This window comes from Balaenoptera borealis (genome assembly GCF_965194805.1).
Source record: "Balaenoptera borealis genome assembly, chromosome: 17".
NCBI lineage: Eukaryota > Metazoa > Chordata > Mammalia > Artiodactyla > Balaenopteridae > Balaenoptera > Balaenoptera borealis.
In genome coordinates, this window is record NC_138876.1 from 70,649,277 (window position 1) to 70,665,893 (window position 16,617).

General features: G+C 40.7%; 1 protein-coding gene across 5 annotated transcripts in view; it reads left to right on the forward strand.

Moving 5' to 3' along the window:
* ARFGEF1 (ARF guanine nucleotide exchange factor 1) overlaps window positions 1-16,617 on the forward strand; it is a 142,701-nt gene that overhangs the window by 117,879 nt on the left and 8,205 nt on the right. For 2 of the 5 annotated variants that reach the window (XM_082363364.1, XM_082363363.1), the window contains exons 24-34: window positions 199-239; window positions 335-504; window positions 870-1,021; window positions 1,146-1,318; window positions 2,294-2,454; window positions 3,289-3,419; window positions 6,218-6,347; window positions 8,111-8,246; window positions 8,329-8,467; window positions 9,079-9,151; window positions 13,359-13,491. In XM_082363364.1, coding sequence (XP_082219490.1) covers window positions 199-239; window positions 335-504; window positions 870-1,021; window positions 1,146-1,318; window positions 2,294-2,454; window positions 3,289-3,419; window positions 6,218-6,347; window positions 8,111-8,246; window positions 8,329-8,467; window positions 9,079-9,151; window positions 13,359-13,491 — 1,439 coding nt within the window. Of the gene's footprint in view, window positions 1-198; window positions 240-334; window positions 505-869; window positions 1,022-1,145; window positions 1,319-2,293; window positions 2,455-3,288; window positions 3,420-6,189; window positions 6,348-8,110; window positions 8,247-8,328; window positions 8,468-9,078; window positions 9,152-13,358; window positions 13,492-16,617 lie in introns of those variants that run through there. The other 3 variants (XR_014236374.1, XM_082363365.1, XM_082363366.1) reach the window with 3 other exon arrangements.

Sequence of the window (16,617 nt, forward strand, 5' to 3'; positions counted from 1 at the left end):
TCGGTACAAAGGAGGGAGGGAGGAACATCCAAGCTATACTTGTTACTAACATACATGATAAAAAATATTCATTTGATTACCTGATTTTTGGTTCCCTTAAAACAGATAAAAGTAGCTCGTACCCCAGGCTACTTACTTTTGAATTGATGTATCAGAAGTGAGACATTACAAGTTTTTGAATTATGTTTTTTTCTTTAGAATATTTACAGGGTCCACAAGGCTAGATGGAAATGCTATTGGTAAGTATGTACATTTACTCCACTTAAAAACTGATTTTTTGGCTTAAAACACTTAAAAGTTAAGTTTTAAAAATGTTAATCTATTTATATTATAGTGGATTTTGTCCGTTGGCTCTGTGCTGTGTCTATGGATGAATTACTTTCCACTACACATCCAAGAATGTTTAGTCTACAAAAAATAGTAGAAATATCATATTACAACATGGGAAGAATAAGATTGCAGTGGTCTCGAATTTGGGAAGTTATTGGAGATCATTTTAATAAGGTACTTGAGTAATTATAGGCTTTGCTTAATTTGTAATTTTTTGTTGTTTAAAATTTCCTTATCATGATCTAATTGAGACCTTTTTCCTTTCCAAGCAGTTTTTTATTACATTTTTGTAATTAGATTTAGAAAACCTTTTGAGTCCTGTTTTTTCTTTTAGAAATAATTGCTCTAGGTTTTAAGAATTTGGTTAAAATATGTTCTTCTTGTTGAGAAAAATTGTTAGCACACTTAGTGCCTTTATGGAGAATCTTTGAATTTACCTATCTATGCTATTAATTATATATTTTTTCTAAAATAAAAAATAAAGAATTAGCAAGTTTCACTGCTGATATTAGCACCCTATATTTCTGTTGCCATTACAGGTTGGCTGTAATCCTAATGAAGATGTAGCTATTTTTGCAGTAGACTCCTTGAGGCAATTGTCAATGAAGTTCTTAGAGAAAGGGGAGCTTGCTAATTTCAGATTCCAGAAGGATTTCTTAAGACCTTTTGAACATATAATGAAACGGAACAGGTATTATATTTGTTGAATTGCTTAATATCAGAAAAATACCTTATTTTCCACAGTAGGGGGAAAAACCAAAGAAAAGGAAAAAAACCTGATGAGTTTTATCCAAGCAATTGTATTAATATTTTAGGTCTCCAACAATTCGAGATATGGTTGTACGGTGTATAGCACAAATGGTTAATTCTCAAGCTGCTAACATTCGGTCTGGATGGAAGAACATTTTCTCTGTATTTCATCTAGCAGCATCCGATCAAGATGAAAGCATAGTTGAACTTGCATTCCAAACAACGGGGCATATTGTCAGTGAGTATTCTCTAAGCTCTGTTCAAGTTAAAGAAAACAAAACTTTAATGTGTTCAGAAGGTAATTCAAGTATAAGATTATGGGCTTGTCATGGGCTTTAAGTTTTCCAAGTTTTGCCTACAGAAGCAGAGTAAATAATGACAGTGTTATCATTATTATAATATTATAGTTAACATTTATCGAATGTTTACTATATGGCAAGCACTATAAGCACTTTGCATGCATTTTCTTAAATCTTCACAGTAACTGTGTGAGATAAATATCTTTATTATTCTCTCTTTTTTTTTTTAATAGATAAGGAAACTCAGACCCAGTGAGGTTAAGTAATTTGTCTAAAGGCACAAAACTAGTGAGTGATGGAGTTGAGATGCAAAGCCAGAGAGTCTTAAAGCACAGCATTTGTTTTTCACCACTGCACTACACAGCCTCCTTTGACTTTAAAGAAGAATAAAATCCTGAGGATCTTAATTAAGCCTCTCTAGAAGATAATGATGTCATCATCATCAACATCAAGAATGATGACATCATCATAGCTGTCATTTATTGAGTGCTTGCTTGAATTAAGTAAATTAAGTACAGTGCTAAGCACTTTACTTACATTTTATTTAGTGCTTACCACTATCCTGTGCATATTATTATCGCCATTTTATAGATTAAGAAACTCAGATACAGAGAGATTAAATGTAATTTTGAATATTCACTCAACATCCGTTGATTTTGTATCTACTGTGTACCAGTCACTCTATTAGGTGCTGGGTTTATAGTGTAAACAAAACACAGGCCTGTTTCCCTGTTTCTACTACTCAAGGCAGTCAAGTAACTGGTCAGGACAGACGTTGGAACCGATGTCTGTTGGACATTAAAACCCTTAATCTTTAAGAAGTATCCATTACATCTAGAGGTTGGTGTATTTGAGGTATAATTAAGAAAAGCTGAAAATTGATAATTATATTTATGTGTTTTTCTCCCGTATAGCCCTTGTGTTTGAAAAACACTTTCCAGCAACCATTGATTCTTTCCAGGATGCGGTGAAATGTTTGTCTGAATTTGCATGCAATGCAGCTTTCCCAGACACAAGTATGGAAGCAATTCGACTTATTCGCCATTGTGCAAAATACGTGTCTGATAGACCTCAGGTATAGCATCATTTAGTAAACAAAATGTTACTGAGCATTTATTTCCGGTCAGAGATCCAAGTTTATTTGGGAATTGAGGGGATATGAAGTATTTATTTTTCAAAATTATCTGAGTTATGGTTACATTTGTTGAAGATGTCAGGTATTTTTCTGAGTGTTTCACGTGTATTAACTTGTTTAATATTCCATAACAGCTTTATGGGATAGGTTGTGTGTTATAGCCCCATGTAGATAAGGAATCTGAGGCACAAAGAAGTTAAAAATGTGCCCCTGCGTGCGGGGGATAGTAAAGGAGACCTAGGATTTGAACCCAAGCCTGTGTTTTTAGCCATTACCTTAATATACTAAAGTTGACTGTGGATGAGGGTAGGCTTAAGCACTGAAGTAAAAGGTTGAATTGGCAACCTGGCTGCCAACTTTGACTTGCATATCTGAATCTGTCTGTGTAACTATCATGAGGAGCAGTGATGCTTCACAGACTTTTACTACATACTGACATGGACCTGTGGGGTATCTGGTTCTTCTTACGTACATCTACTCGTTCGATCTTCACACCTCCCCAGTGTGGTGGCATGGCTGCAGGATGTAATAACCATTTAAATGATAAAAATGGAAACCTGAATAATGCAGGAAGCTGGTGATGGAGTTGAAGCTGAAAGCAACTTTTGGTTCTAGTCCAGTGCTCTATAGGCAGTTGTAATCTCCATCTTTTTTTAAGTTATCAAATTGCTCACTTTTGATTAGTAAAGTGTTAAAAAAATTTTTGGAGAAATAATATGCTTAATGTATAGGTATTATGTTTTGCCTTTAATAAACCTATGTTTCTTCTTGAAGGCTTTCAAGGAATACACAAGCGACGACATGAATGTGGCACCTGAAGACAGGGTGTGGGTGAGGGGATGGTTCCCAGTTCTCTTCGAGTTGTCCTGTGTCATCAACAGATGCAAGTTAGATGTAAGAACCAGGTAACAGCCAGTACTTGTAATTAAGATTTTGAGAGGCTTATTCTTAGTTTAATCAAATCAACTTGTGAACGCAAGTTCAATTTTATCAAATATAGTAGTCATTCGAGAGGCAGATTTTAAAATATGTTAAGTAGAGTAACAATAAAAAATGGAAATAAATCACTTTTCCTTAAAATTTGATTATGGCCTACTTTGAGTTTTAGGTTCTATGTTAATTTACACATTCTGTCTTTTCATACATTTGTTTCCAATCAGAAATTGAAGTTAGCACCAAAATTTATTTTCTGATGAATGATAAAAGAATTTCCAAATGCATGTCTTTGGTGGATTTTAGGTGAAGAACCATTTCTTTTTGAAGACTGGCCAGTAACATAGTTTTGAATAATATAGGCCTGTTCAAAAAGAATTGAACTCTTTGAAAAGTATATTCTCAATAAAAGATCTATATGAATATCCAGTCCATTTGTAAAGAAACTATTATGGGTATAATGTAACCAGAGAAGTACTCAGTGCACACTTCTTACAGTTATAGGAAGTTGTTATGAATTTGTTAGAGTTCACATCAATCCCATAGTATTGTTTTTCTCACCCTGTATTTTTGACGGCCAAATTGAAATGAGCAACTTGTGTATCCTAATGTCTGTCAACAGTGCATCAGAAAGGTAGTATAGACTTGTAACAAATCCATGATAGAATATAATGAAAGAATGAATCTCTCCTTCTGCCCCTTATGCCAGAACCACACCTATCCCCAGCCAAGGTTAAGTTTGTTTTATAGCCTAAGAAATGTTTCACTTTTATAGTGCTATTTGTTATAACAAATTTTGTGAAATAGAAAATAATCCAAAATATGACTCACACCTTGGAAACTTGTTATAGAATTTAGTAATCACAAGCACATATGACATTATATTTCGCATTTAGGCATCGAGGAATTTTTGTCAGTGGACCTGTTAGGAAACTTGATAAAATTCAAGATGACCCCCAATTGATACAACTCTAAATTATTTAGATATACAGCTTTCAAATGTCCAGCCACTTCAGTAGAGCAACGAACATGTCATAACTGACGAGTCATGGAAACTCAGCACCCCCCCTCCCTGCCCTTGTTTATTTGTAGAAGTCTGTTTGACGTGGACCTACCTGCTTTCTTAGCCTCTCAGCCTGTCCTTGTCTGGGACCACGCTACCTTGCTTCTCACCATATCCTATGTTCAGATTATGGATGGGTTTAGTTGTTAAAGAGGAGAGAAAAGGGATGTTCTAATTGGTAGAAAAGAGGGAAAATAAGAGTAAACTTTGTTCAGTGATGGCTTTGATTTTCTTACCTCATTCCAGGATTTGTAAAGGCAGTTATTTAGATTACATTTAAAAATGCAGCACTATGATTTGTATAACACACTAATTACAAAGTACTTTCAAATGCATTCTCATTTGAGTCCCTCAGAATTCTGTAGATTTAGGGTTGAATAATTAACCTGGAGCCCTACACCTTGTTTTTCCCTACACCAGCAACTTAAGTATTCATCAAAACGTGTTCAGTAGTAAAAAGCCTTGGAAACCTCCATAGCTCTGCGCTTGCTTTGGGGGCCTGGAAGGAACAGGGTTTTCACGTCCACTCACCCCAGCCCGGGGGTTAGCATCCGGTTTGCTTGGAGTGGGAGGAAGAGGGAGCCCTGTCCACTGTAGGGGAGACGTGGAACTCTGACACGGTTCTCCTGGGGAAGACAAAGTGTGTTTCTTCCACAGGAATTCCTTTACTGTAGTTCCTTTACTTCTGATTTTACACATTAGGTATCTTACAGATCAAATAAACTGTTGTGAACTTGCCGTAGGACTGAACTACCGTAATGTTGTTTTACACATCTATTGAACAACTACTTGTTGAGAGCCTACTATGTATCAGGCATGTACGAGGCCCAGGGGTAGTAGCATAGCAGCAAATGAACTAGACCACGTACCAGTCCTTATGCAGTGTTTCACAGGAAATTTTGTTCTGGCCTACTGTCAGACTTTTCGACATATAAACCTTTTCTAAGTGGAAGGGTACCTATATTTTACTAGAAGAAATTAATGTATAGAGAAAAGATCAAGCTTTTTAATGTTTACATGAAGGCATTATTTCAAGGAAGGTAATAAGGAATCAGAAGGCAATTTTGAGTTTTAGTTTTAACACTTATTCAAAAGGGAAGAATGGGATATTAAAGCAGTTTATTTGTTCAAGGAACACTTAACCGTGTGCCTCTGTGTGACAAGTGCTGCTCTGGCCTGGGATACAGCAGGAAACAGACACCCTGCCCACACTAGTGTCTTACTGGATTAGTTTGATAAATCCTTCAGTTTGAGGATATTATGTGAACAATTAGAGTGTTAACTAAAAATTCCTATAGCTCTTTGAAAAAGATTTTCCAAAATCTAATTTTATTTGTTCTTAGACTGATTTCCGTGGCCACAGTGCCACAAAATTAATATTCACCCAAATGATGATCTTTCTCAATCTATAATTCCATTTACATTTTTTAAATGCTGGAATGATGGGGTGGGAGTGGAAGAAAAGTAGAAGAAAAAATTTTCAGGCCAAGGCGTTTGGAGTTTTTTCCAAAAGGATGCATCCTAAAGAAACCTGTTTTACAACCTAAATTTTTTAAAGCTCAGTATCATGTGTTAGTTTAAAACCAGTTTTAAACTTTGCTTTCAGTAACTTTTTGCACTAACTATAAAAACTATTTTAGGAGGGGGATACTAATGTGGTATGCTTGTTTGTATTACAGCTTTCCTAATTACATTTTATTATTTTAGGGGTTTAACAGTAATGTTTGAAATAATGAAAACTTATGGCCACACTTATGAAAAACACTGGTGGCAGGATTTATTTAGAATTGTTTTCAGAATCTTTGACAACATGAAATTGCCAGAACAGCAGACAGAGGTAAGAGAACATGAGATTTTCATTTAACACAGTGAAGTCAAAAGGTTCTTTTTTTCCCTAATAACATTTTAGTATTTCAAATTAAGCACAGTGAACAGAAAAAAATCCTAGAAATTTTTTCTGTAAGGCATTATAATATAGTAGTAAGTCTTTATAAACAATGCAGTTTGGGGATAGAAGTGAGTTAATGAATTGAGTTTTTTTTTCAGTGTTTTTGTTGAACTTCCAGTGTCTTTTCCTCATTTTAATGTTGTCACAAGTAAAACATCAGAGCTCTCCTTAGTATTCATGGGGCTTCTTATTCTGAATTGAATAAGGAATGCGCGTTTGTTTATTTATCTATTTATTTCAAAGTCTTTTACTACAGACCAGTTACAGTATGTGTTCCAGTAAGTGTGGGAAAGAACATCAGGTCTTCGTGTTTTGTCCCATATACTGTATTAAATGCAAAATTGGGGACCTCTCTGACCTGCGCAAAATTTTATTTTAGATCTACAGGTAGACTCTTAAAACATTTTATAAAGTGGACTAAGTAGACATATGTTTATGCCCTGGCACAAAACCATGTATAAAAATTAGTCCAGATTAGTCCATTTGAGAAAAATAAAGAAATTACTTACACTCCCCCCCCTTTTTGGGGGGCTGTGTTGGGTCTTTGTTGCTGCGCGGGCTTTCTCTAGTTGTGGCGAGTGGGGACTGCTCCTCGTTGCGGTGCGCGGGCTTCTCATTGCGGTGGCTTCCCTTGTTGTGGAGCACCAGCTCTAGGCGCGTGGGCTTCAGTAGTTGTGATGTGCGGGCTCAGTAATTGTGGCTCGCGGGCTCTAGAGCGCAGGCTCAGTCGTTGTGGCTCACGGGCTCTAGAACACAGGCTCAGTAGTTGTGGCGCATGGGCTTACTTGCTCCGCAGCATGTGGGATCTTCCTGGACCAGGGCTCGAACCTGTGTCCCCTGCATTGGCAGACGGATTCTTGTTTTTTGTTTCTTTAATTAATAGCTACTTTATTTATTTATTTATTTATGGCTGTGTTGGGTCTTCGTTTCGCGCAAGGGCTTTCTCTAGTTGCGGCAAGCGGGGGCCACTCTTCATCGTGGTGTGCGGGCCTTTCACTATCGCGGCCCCTCCCGCTGTGGGGCACAGGCTCCAGACATGCAGGCTCAGTAGTTGTGGTTCTCGGGCCCAGTTGCTCCGCGGCATGTGGGATCCCCCCAGACCAGGGCTTGAACCCGTGTCCCCTGCATTAGCAGGCAGATTCTCAACCACTGCGCCACCAGGGAAGCCCTGGCAGGCGTATTCTTAACCACTGCGCCACCAGGGAAGCCCTGGCAGGCGTATTCTTAACCACTGTGCCACCAGGGAAGTCCCCTACTTACACCCATTTTATTTTAAACCTATGCTAACCCACTTGGGTAAATTCTTATCATTGCCTTCCTCTGTTTTTCTTCCATGTTCTATCATATTCTGGAGCAAGACCAACTTGTTATTAGTGTCTGTTGTTTGAAAAGTCATAGCGTTAATAGCCAGACAATGCAGTGGTGGTTTTTTTTAATAAAACAGTGCAGAAAATAGTTATTTTATATGCAGATGGTTATGGGATAATGAAGAGAAGATCAGATATAAAGTTGAGGTGAATGTCATATTCAAGGAGTTCAGTGCTCTGAAAGGAACCTACAGGCTTACGTTTTAAATATGCAAACATATTTCTTTGAAATTCTAGTAGTTGATGAATGGCCCGACCTTCACTTAATGACTGTCTCCCCTGTAGAAAGCGGAGTGGATGACGACGACATGTAATCATGCGCTTTATGCGATCTGCGATGTGTTCACCCAGTATTTAGAAGTACTCAGTGATGTACTTCTGGATGACATTTTTGCCCAGCTCTACTGGTGTGTGCAGCAAGGTAGGTCTGTACCAGATAAGTGACACAAAGTGTTAAATGTGACCCTGGTAATACACAAGTGAATTGCTCTTTTCTTTTCTAGACAATGAGCAGTTAGCACGATCTGGTACAAACTGCTTAGAGAATGTTGTTATTCTGAATGGTGAAAAATTTACCCTAGAAATCTGGGATAAAACTTGTAACTGCACACTGGACATCTTCAAAACCACAATTCCACATGCGTAAGAAGATTTTATACAACTTTATATTTGTATATTGAATGATGGACATAAAAGTTTTGATAGTAATTAGTGATTTCTCGTAACAGAAATCCTTTTTAAAATATCTCAGTGTTCTTTGAATTTGTGTTTATTGCAAATCAGACTCCTATAAAACCGTAATAAATACATGAATTAAATTTTTTATATACCCAAACTTTTAGTCTGATCATTTAAAATTGGAGTCATAATGAAATGATTTAATAAGATTTTATTCATCCAGATTAAATGAAGCAGTGGTTCTGAATTGAAAAAAAGAAAATCTCAGCATTTGTTTTAGTTACTGTAAATGTAATAATCTAAGGAAAATTTATTGTATTTTGTATTACAATATTGTAAATATTGTATTTTACGGTTAATTATCATCTTTTTCTAAGGGATAAGTTTGGAATTGAATTGTAGTGGAGTTTTTACTGATTGGGAAACTAAGACATAGCCTTGCTAAATGACTTGTTGGCACCCGGATCATTTGTAGGACACCTTGAACTTGCTTCCCAGCTCGTTTCGTTTCAAAACATGTTGGATGCGGTGTGGTTCACACTCTCAGTGACTGGTATGATTTTGGTGTTTTAAAGGCTCTTGACCTGGCGTCCTGCTTCTGGAGAAGCTGCTCCCACACCTCCGTCTCCTGTGAGTGAAAAACAGCTGGTAAGTTTTAACAAATAAAGCATATATTAAATTACTTAACTATTTGTGGTAAGTATTCTACCATGGGGCAGATTCTTTTATATGAGCCCAGCTCTTTTAAAAAGATGTCGTAAAATATAGATGGTCTTGAGACAGAGTAAAATGATTTTGAGAGCACAAGAGGCAGGTACCAGTTTACATAAGGATTTACATACCAAGCTGAAGATATTATCGGATGTTATTTTATTTAAACTTTCAACTTTGATATAATTTCACCTTAGAGAAAAGTTACAAAAGCAGATTAAAGAATTCTGATAGACGCTTCACGCAACTTATTTGTTTCCTAGATCTGCCGTAACAAATTACGACAAACTTAGTGGCTTAAAACAACAGAAATTTATTCTGTCACGGCTCTGGAGGCCAGAGGTCCAAAGTCAAGGCATCAGCAAGGCCACATTCCCTCCCAGGGTGTTAAGGGAGAATCCTTCTTTGCTTCCTCTAGCTTCTAGTGGCTGCTGACAGCCCCTGGCGTTCCTTGGCTTGTACACACATCCCTCCATTCTCTGCCTCCATCTTAACGTAGCTGTGTAAAGCCAAATGTCTCCCTCCTTCCTCCTTTAAGGACACTAGTCATTAGATGTAGGGTCCTCCCCAAATTCAGAATATGGTCTCGTCTCAAGATCCTTAACCTGAAAGACTCTGTGTCCATGTAGCCTTCACAAGTACCAAAGGTTAGGACTTGGACTTACCTTTTTGGGGCCACTGTTTAACCCATTATCTACCCTCTGGTGCCCCAAAATTCATGTCTGTCTTTCGGGCGAAGTCATTTATGCCATCCCAACATCCCCGGAGTCTCAACTTAGTGTAGCGTCAACACCAAGTCCAAAATGTCATGTAAATATCATCTTATCAAAAGTCCCAAATCTCATCATCTAAGTCATCTAAATCAGGTATGTGGTCTCTTCTGGAGCAAAATTTCTCTCTATTTGTGGACCTGTGAACCTGTAGAACAGATTAACTGCTGCAAAATACAGTGGTGGGCAAGCATAGGGTAAACATCCTCATTCCAAAAGGGAAGCATGGAAGGAGGAAAAGGGTCACTGGTCCTAATCAAGTTCAAAACCCAGGAGGACAAACTCATTAAGTTTCAAGGCCTGAGGATAATTTCTGTAGCTCGGTACCCTGCCCTACCCTCTGGGCCCATGGCTTCTCCCTCTGGGGCTTCAGCTTTGCCCTCTTAATCATTCCGCACTTACAAGTTCCACTTTCCACCCAGTAGTACAACACAGTTCAGCCAAGGTTTCTGCAACTTATAACAAGGATCACCATCCTTCCAGTAGCCAATAACACGTTCCTGATTTCCTTCTGAGATCTCACCGGGAACACCTTTTTTTTTTTTTCTCAAAGTTATTTATTTATTTATTTATTTTGGCTGCATTGGGTCTTCGTTGCTGCGCGCGGGCTTTCTCTAGTTGCGGCGAGTGGGGGCTACTCTTCATTGCGGTGCGCGGGTTTCTTATCGCACTGGCTTCTCTTGTCGCGGAGCACAGGCTCTAGGCGCGTGGGCTTCAGTAGTTATGGTGCACAGGCTCAGTAGTTGTGGCTCACGGGTTCTAGGACGCAGGCTTAGTAGCTGTGGTTCACAGGCTTAGTTGCTCTGCAGCATGTGGGATCTTCCCGGACCAGGGCTCGAACCCGTGTCCCCTGCATTGGGAGGCAGATTCTTAACCACTGCGCCACCAGGGAAGCCCCAGAAGCACCTTTAATGTTCATATTTCTATCAACATTCTAGTCATGACCATATATGTGTGTGTGTGTGTTTCTGTGTGTGTGTGTGTGTGTGTGTGTGTGTATATATATATTCTTTAGGATGATAGAAGCTTGCTCTACCAGGCATTTCACTTCCTTCTGAATCCTCACCAGAACTGAGTTTAACATCCATATTTCTACCAACAGTCTCTTCAGGTCAGTTGAGGTTTTTTTCTATTGTACGCCTCAAAACTCTTCTAGCCTCTGCCATTACCCAATTCCAAAACCACTTCCACATTTTTAGGTCTTTGTTATGGCCGCACCCACTTCATGGTACCAAAATCTATATCAGTCAGTGTTCTCCAGTTCCAGAGAAATGGAGCCAATAGGAGATAACCTACACCTGTGTGTGTCCATATTTATCTATACGTGTGTGTGTGTGTGTGTATAATATATGTATGTATATGTATCCCTATATATTTTTTCCCCTAATTTCAAGGAATTGGCTTAAGCAGTTGTGAGGGCTGGCAAGGTTGAAATGTGCAGGGCAGGTGGGCAGGCTGGAAACTCTTGGGCAGCCGTAGCCCGCAGGCAGAACTTCTTCAGGGAAATCTCAGTTTTGCCCTTAAGGCCTTTGAACTCATGGGATGAGGCTTGACCCATATTATTGAGGATAATCTCCTTTACTTACAGTCATAACTGTGAATGTTCACCACATCTACAAAATACCTTCACAGCGACACTTGGAATAGTGTTTAATTGAATAACTGGTCACTATAGCCCGGCCAAATTGACGGATAAAACTGACCATCACACCAGGTTTCCCGAAGTGTTATCACTGTACTATGTTTGCTTTATTATTTCCACCCTCCCTCTTCTTCTCTCACTCCCCCACCTCCCTACATACATTTTTCTGGATTCTTTGAAAATAATTTGAAAATAACACACCCTTTTTTCCCTAAAATTTTTAGTGTGTTTTCCATAAAATAAATAAATATATATAGTCACGGTGCAGTTAACAAAATAGGGAATTACTATTGAAACAATACTATAATCTGGCTTTATTCAGATTTCTGCTGTTCTCCCACTAATGTTATTGAATTTTAAACCCAGGAAGCCAGAGGTAGCAAATCTATGCCCACTGACCTGATCTGTCCCCCACAGCTTTTTCATTTCTTAACTAATTGTCAGTGGCTAAAACTTAGGTCTCACAGAAGAGCACCACTCTGAACGTGTCTTGAGAACTGTGACATCCGGCACATCGGGCCCGCATCGCTCCATGACCCTGATCCGCTGGAGTTGTTCGTTCATCACAGACTCCACCGCTTGTGATGTCCTGTTTCCAGCCCAGGACGAGCTTGCTCTCATTTTTGTTTTTCTTAAATTTGGCCCACTCCCTGCTTGCTCTGTGGGCTTTTGTTTTTGCTCCCTCTGCTGTATAGTGTAGTAGTTTGCAGGGTGGGCTGTGATGCCAGACCCCAAGTCAAATCATGGCTCTGCACCGACTAGCTCTGCAGCCTTAGCAAGTTACTTAACCTCATTTAAAGTGAGTCTTGTGGTGGGAATTAGATCTGGTGCTGCACATGAAGTCGTTAGAACAGCGTGTGCCAGGGTGCGCGCTCGGCGACTCTGCCGGCTGCTGGGCCGATGCGGTGGGCCCGGTGGTGCCCCTCGAGGCTGCTCGCAGTCTCTTCCTTGGCTCCATCCGGGAGCTGCAGCTGCCCTGGCTCTGCATCTTGTCTCCTGCTGGAACCAAGTAAAGCTAAAAGAGTAGTAATGTCAGCTACCATATATCGTCTGACACCTCTAGTGTCAAAGGATTGTTAAGTATTAAGGATTTACTGCCAAATCCTTAACAACCTGCAAGGAAAGTGTCATCTCCATCTTCAGATTTCAGGTCAGAAAAAACCTCAGCTCAGGAAGATTCATTGCTTCCCCAAAGGCTACGCATAGCGGGAGTGGCTCTGTTGGACTTGAACATCAGCTTGTCTTCACGCACTGCTCTCCTAGTTGGTCACCTTCTCACTGACCTTTCTGGTTGCTGGGTTCTTGGGTGACAGAACATCCTTCCCTAAATGCACCCCTACAAAGCTTTCCTGGGCTCAGCCTACACAAAGCTTGCAGAAAGCCCTGCCCACCATGTGTGTTCCTGTTTCGATTTCATGACAATTCATGGGTATTGCTGACAAGTTTTTCCACATAGTGAAGCTTATTAGCATTTCTGTCTGTTGCTCTTGGGTGGTGTCAGACCTGATCTCAGGGAGGGTCAGAAAGGAAGCTTTTCTCTAAAAGATTATCAGCTCTTATCCATGAGCAGGTAATATTAAATAATTTACCCATTATGTCCATAATTGCAGTGTGTACAATGTGATTTTCATAGGGACACAACGTAACTTTTTAAAAAACAGTGTAATAGAAACTGTTTTCATCGTTAAGCTTTTATTCATTGTACTTAAAATGAATTTTTTTATTTTATTAGGACACAATATCACAGAAATCTGTAGATATTCATGATTCTATTCAGCCAAGATCTGCAGATAATAGACAGCAAGCTCCATTGGCTTCTGTCTCTACTGTGAATGAAGAAGTCAGCAAAATTAAACCCACAGCAAGTGAGTTATTTCTCTTAATAAAAATAAATTGTGTATTTTGTTTTATGTAGGCAAGATATGAAAGTTTTGCTTTCACTTTTATTTACAAACACATACTGTAATTGTGTGGTCACTTGCTTACTGTGTTTGCTCCAACTTGGACATCCCCCGGCAGATGGTCAGGAACTCTGCCGACACCTACAAGACCAGTTTTTTTCTGTAGTGCTTTCAGCTGGTGTTTGTTTGAAGCACGTGGGTCTTGAGAGGAGAGAGGGGGTGGCCAGGGCATCGAGGAGCAAGCCCTCTGCTGCCCGCAGCCCACGTCTCCTCTGCCCCTCCCCTCACCTTCTTCAGTTCTTTTCACAAAGAAGGGGAATCCCTCCTGTTTTTTTTACTAAATTGGTTCACAGAGGAAAGAGGACCTCCTCCCTAGAGGAAAACAGGACAACTTTAATTGCTTTTTAAAATTGAGGTGAAATTCACATAACAAAAGTAACCGTTTTTTTTTTAAAGTGAACAGTTTGGTGGCATTTGGTGCATTCCCCATGTTGTGCAGTCCCCACTTCTACCTGGTTCCAAAACGTTCACCCCAAAAGGAAACCCCGTAACCGTTGTCCTGTTGCTGCCTCTTCTCCTCCTCCCCAGCCCCTAGCCACCTCCCGTCTGCTTTCTGTGTCTATGGATTTGTACATTCTGCACATTTCATATGAATGGAATCATACAATGTGACACTTTATGTCTGGCTTTTATTTAGTATAATGTTTTCAAGGTATATCCACAGTGTAAAATGGGTCAGTAGTTCATTCCTTTTTATAGCTAATTGTCCTTTGTATGGATATACCACATTTTGTTTATCCTTTTATCTGCTGGTGGACATTTGGGTTTGTCGCACCTTTTAGTAATAATGAATAATGCTACTGTGAATGTCTGCGTACAAGTGTTGTTTGATTACCTGTTTTTAATTCTTTTGGGTGTATACATAGGAGCGGACTTGCTGGGTCATAAGATAATTCTGTGAGGAGCCCCTAAAATGTGTTCTGCAGTGGCTGCACCATTTTGTATTCCTACCAGCAATTCCATTTTTTCCACATCCCCACAGACATTTCCTCACAGACATTTCTGTTTTCTTTTTCTTTTTAATAATAGCCATTCTAGTGGGTATAAAGTGTTGTCTCATTGTGGTTTTACTCTACATTTCCCTAAGGATTAATGATGTTGAGTATTTTTTCATGTGCTTATTGGCCATTTGCATATCTTCTTTGGAGAAATACTTATTCATGTCCTTTGCTTATTTTTAATTGGGTTGTTTTTTTGTTGTTGTTAAGAGTTTCTTACATACTCTGGATGCTACACCCATGTCAGAAACATGATTTGCAAATATTTATTTTCTCCCATTCTGAAGGTCATCTTTTTACTTGATAATAATTCTATGATGTACAGAAGTTTAAATTTTGATGAAGTTCAGTTTATCTGTTGTTGCTCATGCTTTTGGTGTCATACTTAGGAATCCATAGCCAAAGCTAAGGTCATAGAGATTTTCCCCAGGGCTTTCTCTAAGAGTCTTATACTTGTAGCTCTTACATTTAGGTAATCGATCCCTTTTCACTTAATTTTTTTCAGGGAATTTTTATTAATCCTAGGTGTTTACATTTGTTTTTGAGGGACGACAGATTTGGTGTCCTCCCTGAAAGGAGCCTCCCGCTTCAGTCACTGTGTCTTGCTTCTCAGAAGGGAGATAGGTGGCGATGAGCGGCCTGTTTTCGTTTTTCATTCCTGGGCTCCGCAGCGCAGCTGTTAGCGCCCCGCACAGCTTCGGTCTGCCCTGGAGGGTGCCGTGAGGGCACGGCTTCGCTCTCCCTCGGCCCCAAGACTGAACTTACATATACTTGGCTTTGTAAGGGAAGGACGCAGTCGGCAGGTTTTTACCTGCCTGATCTGGGAGCTTCCCTTGAACGGAGCGCAGAGCGCTGCTCCCCTGCCCTTCTGGCCTGAGGGCTCGCATTGCCGTCCTTGTGCCACCCGCTCAGGGTCCTTGAGGAAGAGTTCACTGTGTCCCGCGAGCCCTTCCCTTCGCTCAGGGGACAGGTGTGGTTGCCGTGCCCGTGGGGAGGCGTCGCGGCGACCCCGTGCCCAGAGGAGGCTCAGCGCGGCCTGAGCACTTGGCCCTGCGCCAGGGGCAGCGGCCTCGTTCCTTCCTCACACGCGGAAACCGCCGCTGCCCCAGCTGGGCTCCACCCCAGTGCCCGCCGGCCCCCCTGTTCATCCTTGCTCAGCTTTGCCCCGTCCTTTGGTGACCCAGGGAAACGGTCGCCTAATATGACCCTTGGCACTGTCAACCCTTGTGAACGACATTTGTTCAAGTAGGTACTGTCCCCCGAACATGCAGCTGGTCGTTGCTGATGAGACCAGGTTCCTCCTGCGGTTCTGAAAGGACCCCGGGAGGCATGGAGGGCCCTCAGCTCCCCGGCCGACAGCTCTGAACGCCCGTACAGCCGACACTGGAGGTGATGAGAACGCGTCTCCTTCGGCGCCAGCCCCTCCCGAGCCGTCCCCGCTAGTCCGGGGGTGCTGCCAGGACGCCCTGCCCCCGGAACTGGGAGTGCTCTTGCGACCTGACTGAGGCAGGGCTAGGAAGAGACAGCCATGGGACTGGGGGTGTCTTGGATTTCTTATGTTTTTTGACTTGAGATCTAGTACTAAGAGCTAAATGTTCAGTACATCAGCATTTCTGAAAACTATCTGGAAAGGAGTCGTTATGACCTAAATAAGAATAAATTTAAGCAAGTTGTTTTGCTATCTCCCCAGAATCCCTAAAACCTGAATTTAACTTGTAGAAATTGGGTAATTCCCTGGTGAGTCCAGTGGTTAGGACTCGGCGCTTTCACTGCCGTGGCCCAGGTTCAGTCCGTGGTCGGGAAATTAAGATCCTGACGGCCAAAAACAAAACAAAACAAAAAAACTAACTTCTTGAAATTGGTGCCAGAAAAAGCAGTTTGTAATAATAGCAAAGTGGAAAAAAACTGAAGGACTGTCAAGTCATCCAGCGCTGGAGCCGTTGCCCTGAGGCCGATCAACAGGCAGCGCCCTCACCGTGGGCCCTTGTGCAAGTCCTGAAGAGCCACCCTGAGAACCGACCCTGGGGCCGGG